Raw genomic sequence first — 7,012 nt, forward strand, 5'->3', positions numbered from 1 at the left:
CCCGCCCCGGCGGGTGAGCAGACAAGCCTCTCGGGCTGGTGAGTGCCGGTCGGCACCGATCCTCCGTGCGGGCATCTCTCCGCTTTGCCCTCCGCACCCCGCTGCTGCGCTCTCCTCCGTGGCTCTGAGGCTTCCCCCCTCCGCCACCCGCAGTCTCCGCCCGCGAAGGGGCTTCTAGTGTGTGGAAACCTTTCCTCCTTCACGGCTCCCTCCCACTAGTGTGGGTCCCGTCCCTATTCTTTGTCTCTGTTTTTCCTTTTTTCTTTTGCCCTTCCCAGGTACGTGGGGAGTTTCTTGCCTTTTGGCAGGTCTGAGGTCTTCTGCCAGCGTTCAGAAGGTGTTCTGTAGGAGCAGTTCCACGTGTAGATGTATTTCTGATGTATCTGCGGGGAGGAAGGTGATCTGCGCGTCTTACTCTTCCGCCGTCTTGAAGCTCCTCCTCATCCACTCTTCATTCTTTCTCTGGGTGACTTCATCAGCCCCCATGCTTCAAATACCATCTATGTGCATATGACTCACACATTTTTCTTCCAGCTTAGGCCACCTTTAAGAGCTTCAGACCTGCATTTTTAACTGCCTACTTTTCTACAGTATCTCACAAGCTCAAATTGCCCCAAACACACATATTTTCCGTCTAACTCTATTCCTTTTTAATTGTGTCTTGAACCTTTAAGCGTCACCATTATCCACCTTGTTATGGTCATCCTCAAGAATTCAGTTCTCTTTCCCTTATGCCCTGTATCCCGTCCATCAACCGGTTTTATTTATATCTGTTTCAGGTAATTATCTCTTTTATTGTATCTTTCCATCTTCACAGCCATCACCTGAGTTCAAGCAACTATTATCTCCCATCTGGATGACTATAATAGTTTCAAAATGCATCTCTCCAATCCACTTTGGCTTCTCAAAGAAACTGGAACGGTCCGTTGGAAATACAAATCTGACCATATCATACCTCTATGAACAGCACTTAAATGACTCCCTGTGTTTCTTGGGGTAAAAAACAAAAGCTCGCACTGTGGCCTATAATGTCCTGCATGGACCGGCCCCTGCTGCCCTCGCCAGCTGCTCTCACCATGCTCTCCCTGCCTTCTCGTCCGCATTACACCACAGTTCTTTCATATCTTGAATGCACCAGGCTCCTTGCCTCCATCAGACGGCCTTAGCCAGTGCTGTTTCCCCTGCCACCACTGTGTGCTTTTCTCGTGGTGCTCTATTTGCCTAGTTATAGCCTATCCTCCCTTGGAGCCCACCCCATGGGCCACTTCCTCCCAGAAGTGATTCATTTCCCAATTATGTGTCATGTGCCTCTCTATTGACAGAGTTGAAAGCTTCCTCTTATTGATTCTTTATTAATTCTGTTCCCTCAACCCCACTCACCACTCATTGTAGGCTCTTTGAGGGCAGGGACTGTGCCTGTTTTGCTCACCATTGTATTACTAAATGCCCAGCATGCAGTGGGTACTTGTGATTATTCTCTGAAGGAATGAAGTGTGAATCTCATTAGAACAAGCTAATAACAGTGTTCCCGGGGTAATAGGATCCTCTCCATGGCTTTGCCTTTGTGCCCTCAGTCTCTAGAATAGGATCTCCTAGCAGGTAAAGTTTAGCCATTACTACATCAGTGAGTGAATGCTGCAGAGCCAACCCTTCCTCCAAAGCCAAATAAAAAGACCGACACTATTGAGGAAATTATGGTCTGAGGTGCTCAGCCTCCTTTATGCTTAGTCATGTTCTGTGTCTGGGGGACTAGACATATCTCAGAAATCTTGTCTCCAAACGTGAAAATGGGGGCTACTCAGGACTTGCCTGCACTCTGGAATGTGAGACCCGCCTTCCTATGAGGTTGGCCAACTCCGCCAGGAATTCTCTGGATGTAAATAGGCAGAGCCTGCTCAGACCATCCTGCGATTTGATGAGCTGAGTTTGTCTCTAGCTGGTGAGAGGACCTGAATAAAATCCCGTATTTGTAAGTCCTTCCAGGAGAAGGATCTCTGACCCTGTTGATAGCATAGTTGGGCACACAGAACATGGATGCTTAGTAGCAAATTAATGAATGCTTGAAAGAATAAATGAAGCAAACGACTGTGGTCCACTAGCCTTTCTGTCGTTCAACCATCATCTGTAAACCAACGATGGGGAGGAGGGAGGCCTGTGCTAGACACTGGCTTTAGAGAGATGACTAGGACGCACTCTCTGCTCTTGAAGACTTGCCGTTCCCACTAGGGAGACTTGACTAAGTGAACCCAGTTTTTCTAAGTTACAAGAGAGTCTGGGGAAAGTGCTGTGGTAAAGGAAACACTTGACGCTCTTAATCAGGAAGAGGGGACGTGCCGGAGGACTGGTCTGAAACATCCATGAGTTTGGAGAATCAAAATCATAGCTTATGGGCATTAGCATCCCTTCAACTCAGCTGAGTTCTGTGAACACATGGCTGAAAAAAAGGAGAAACTCAATCTGGTTTCATGAGAACAAATGTGTGTGGGCAGAGATGTCATCCCTTCAGCTAAATATTAAACCACCACAAACATTAAGGGAACACCAATTATGAGCCAGATCCTGTGCTAGCATGAGGAAACAAAGATAAAGGATGCTTCCTCTTGCCCCCTAGGAGCTTGCAGACCACTGGAGGAGACAGATGGGGAAACAAATCACTAATAACATCAGCACATTGAGATCTGTACCGAGTGGTACAGAGTGTTATCAGAATTTGGAGAAGAGAGAGGAATCCTCCTGGGGCAAACAGGGAAGGTGGTGTCACTGGTAATGGTTGAGCTGATTCTGATGTGGTAGAAAAGTAGGGATGGGTCAGGGAAAGGATGCTTTGGATTTAAGCTGCCTCACATAAACATGGGATCATTGGGAAGAACTCACGGCGGTGCTGGTCCAGGACCACACTCTAGAAGGTTCACACAGGTTCCTGGGATGAGAAGTTGCCTCTGTCCCTGGTGCACTGCTCGAAGAGGCCGGGCTTAGGCATTCTTTGGCTCCTTACTTTTGCTATGGCATTAGCCAAGTGGTTGTCTGAAAGGAGAAGGATTGAGGGACTAGAGGATATGAAAGTTGAATTCAAGACTTCTGACTTTTGAGACCTAGACTTACAGAAAACCTGTGTAATCCTGGCCCTGAGGTTTATCAGCCATGTGACTTTTAGCAAGTTCCCTTTGTTTTCTCATCTGTAAAATGGGAAAATCAATATATACTTTAGGGAATATTTGCAAGGATTGGCCAAGCCGGATCCACAAAACGGCCCAGCACAGGGCAGAGGATATAGTAAGTGCCCAGTTCTCAGTCTTCCTTGATGTGGAATCGAGTCAGTGTGTTAGTAGCTGGCAGAGCACGTAGCATCAGCGTTAAATCCAAAAATGGGGTTAGCAGATATAAGCGTTTTCTGAACCCAAGGCAATCCCCTTTAATCCCCACCATTTGTTTCCTATAAGGCACAAAATTTAAAAGTTACGTTTTTATCTTTAAAAATCCAGTGCTTTTAATTGTGTTACCCTTACACAAAGCTGTTGTTTTCGCCATTTACCTGAAAGAATTAAGTAGGATTTGGAATAATTCCATGAACCTAAGATTCAAACCATAGTTCCGTTGTTTGATCCTGGGGACAAATCAGTATGAGGGATAAAATTCTCTGCTTGAGCTCATGGGAGGATAAGGGTTACCCTTACCCAGCATAGTGGTTGTGTAACCGTGGGCAACTCAATTTCTCTGCATCTCAATTTCTTCCTCTACAAAAAAGGCTATAATAATAATAATTCAACATCTCAAGGAGTTAATCCTCAAAAGGGTTAAATGGGTCAATGGGCATAATGCCCTCAGCACAGTGCCTGGCATATAGTTAGTGCTCCGTCAATGGAACCTGTTGTTGTTACGATAGCGTCTAGTCACGTATGTGAGGCTTTTCAGTTATCTTTCTTCTTCCCCTTTCCCTGCAAGGTGCCTCCACTCAGAACTCCAGCACCGTGGAGCCGGAGAAGCAGGTGGACAGCACGGTGAAGATGGCCGGCGTGGTCGCTGGCCTGCTCATGTTCATCATCATTCTGCTGGGTGTGATGCTTACCATCAAAAGGAGGTGAGTTCTGCTTGCTGCCCTGCAGACCCTGCCGACCCCAGGGGGCCCCAGCACTGCCATATGGCCAAGCCCTTTCTCTGCTGATCGCTTCTGAGCAGGGACCTTCTGATACAACTGTTGAGGTCCTGAAATTTGGGGCCAATGGTGGCTCATCGTGTTGGTGTCTGAAGGGCATGTGTATCTGCTTGGCGAGCAGCCCCAAGACGGCAAGTTGCTTGCGGGGCAGGGCTTCCTTGGAGTACCATGGGATTCCATGTATGATGCCTCTCAGAGATAGCTGCTCTGTTGTGATTGGTCACGTCATCAAGATTACAGGGGAGCCCCGGGCACACGGGTGAGCCCACAAATACAGATGCAGGAAAGCAATGCTTCGTTCCTTTCACCTTCGTTCATCCTTGACTTTTCTTTGGTCAAGCAGCAGCGTCCCAAGGGATAGATGCATCCTCGGCATCTCTGAGGGTGTGACAGCCCTGAGGGAAGGCTCCTTCCTACTCCACATCCCATAGAACCTTCCCAGCTGGATTGTGGCTGCTTGTCACCTCTCAGCAGGATGTCCTCCTGGCACCTCTGGTCAGCGAGCACAGTTATCTCCTGTTGCGTGCATTGCTCATGAAAGCCAGGGTACAGGTTCTTTCCTGATCCCCCCAATTCGTTACATCCACATCTTCTGTTTCTCAGACGTGCAGGAGGCTTGAAGACAAGACGAAGGAGTTGCAGAGAGGGAGAGGAAATAGTCGTCAGGGAAAGGTGAAGAATATCAGCTCTCACTGTCCCTGGGGTACACGATTATTCCTCCAAACAGGGGGTCCTCCTACCTACTGTACCTTAGCCACCATGTCCCCATGCCTACTGTCCATCTCAATTTCAATGCCAGGATTCCAGCCTTGGTCTCCACCCTCCCACTCCCCAGGCTGCCAAAGCAAACAAAACACTTGTCTACATTATAATGATAGGTGCTGCAACCTGCCCTGCCCCCAATTTACAGAGACCTTTTAGTCCATTCTTCAACCAACTACTAACTCCTCATCCCGAAGCTCTGGGTTTGGTTACTCACAGAGTTCAGGACAAGCCCAATAATGAGGACCCGGACTTGCTTTCATCCCTGAGACAAAAACAGCTCGTGAAACCTGTTCCCACCAGAACAAAGGGACAGGATGCCCCAAAGACAAATTCCAGCTTCTACTCTGAGGGGTCCCATGAATATAAATGCATGAAGTAAACAAATGAAGACCGTGTCCTTATTTGAGCGCAGCCATCAGTTTCGCTCTACAAGTAGTCGGCCTTCTTTTAGCCACTCTGGCAGCAGAATGTCTCTGTGTGTCTCATGGTTCTGTTCAGAATCGGCCAGGACCCCGTTTGGCCAGGACATCTTATTGGTAGGACCTGTTTTTTTCTTGACATCTTTGTTCTATAGGATCATTCCTTTCCTCAGGCTCCCAGCAGAATGACTGAAGAGTTTCGGTTCTTGTCCAGCTACTGATTTTCTGGTTGGAGCGGCTAGGGAGGAGGGAAGGTCCGTGATAATACTGGGGGTCAAGAGCCCTCAGAGTCATCCTCATCATCCATAAAGCGAGGCCACGTTTTATGTCTGTGACAAGCCAGCTGCTGTTGGATGAGGCCGAACATGAGGTTTGATTTCTCTGGGGGTGAGTGAGCACATCGCACATGTAAGATCATTGACACGTTCTCGGAGTCGCAGAGGCTTTAGAGACAGAGGTGAGTTTGGGCCAGTCTCCCTGAAAAAAGTAACCAATTTAACAGAATTGCAGTCCTCTTTGATAGAGCCTGAATGTTCTCATTCTTCGCCACTGATTTGGAAGTCAGATATGCTCTTCCAATTTTGCTCTTTCTAAAGCCTGACTTAACCCACGTCACCATTGTCTGCGAGCTTGTGAAGAAATTTCACTTCCCTCTCAACAGCTATTTCTGAAATGTGTGACTTTCTGGGAGGGAGGGAAGGGCTTTCTGTTTTCAGGCTGGCAGCAAGGATAAAGTGAGCCCTTTGTGTGGTTTTATCCTCTTCTGAGTATCTTCATCATCTCTCACCTCTATCAAAACCATCCGTCAGACCCAACCAACATACATCACCATTTCTTTCCAAGAGGCAAAACTCAGATGTAGTGGCAGGGGGTAGGGGGTGCTGATCAGTGTTTGCATATACAGTATCTTTGGGAGAAAATAAGACATTTTTCTGGCCTAGCTGATGGTAATATTTTACAAATAGGTATAGGGGAAGGAAGGGGAAGGAGCAGAGAGGAGGGGAGGGGAGAGGAGAGAGGAGTAGGGGAGGGGTCAGAGGGAGAAAAAGAGAAGTTAAACATCAGCCTGCACTCTTTCCACCAACCCACAGTGTCTTCTGATGTCTAGAGGTGCCCCCACCAAAGGACAGTGAAGAGCTTAATGGGCTCCTTTCCCTCTTCTGATCCCAACCCCATATATAAATATGGGGAAAACGTCACTGGTCAGTTGAGTCTGTCACTAACTTACTTACTGCTCACCAGAATGATGTCCACAGCCACCTAAAAGGAATAGATATGAAAGGAAAAGAAACCCCCAAATAATAGGCGAATCATCACAACTCAGGATCCTAGTGTCAGCATCCCTCCAGTGTCCCTTTGTGACCTAGCGTTAGTTCCTGCATCTAGCAGCTCTCAGAAGTCGAATGCCTGCCACACTCCCTGCGCTGGCTTGCGCTGGGTCTTCTCCCTAACCTCCAACAGACGTGGCCATGGCGGCTCCCTGTTTCCTCTGCTCGCAGTGGATTCAGCTGTCTCAGAGTCTTCCCCAGAGCGGCAGGCACATGTTTCCAGTAGGCCCCTAGTTTCTCCATACAGGCCTTGAAGCGCCCCTGTCACTCTCCAAAGAGAGTCTTTCTCTTACTGTTAGGTGTTTTGTGTGTGTGTGTGTGTGTGTGTGTGTGTGTGTGGTGTGTTG

General features: G+C 48.0%; 1 protein-coding gene across 2 annotated transcripts in view; it reads left to right on the top strand.

Moving 5' to 3' along the window:
- PTPRT (protein tyrosine phosphatase receptor type T) overlaps window positions 1-7,012 on the top strand; it is a 1,083,615-nt gene that overhangs the window by 920,460 nt on the left and 156,143 nt on the right. For both annotated transcript variants that reach the window (XM_024128402.2, XM_024128403.2), the window contains one exon: window positions 3,943-4,078. In XM_024128402.2, the coding sequence (XP_023984170.1) occupies window positions 3,943-4,078 (136 nt within the window). The remainder of the gene's footprint in view (window positions 1-3,942; window positions 4,079-7,012) is intronic.

This window comes from Physeter macrocephalus, chromosome 14 (assembly GCF_002837175.3).
Source record: "Physeter macrocephalus isolate SW-GA chromosome 14, ASM283717v5, whole genome shotgun sequence".
Lineage (NCBI taxonomy): Eukaryota > Metazoa > Chordata > Mammalia > Artiodactyla > Physeteridae > Physeter > Physeter macrocephalus.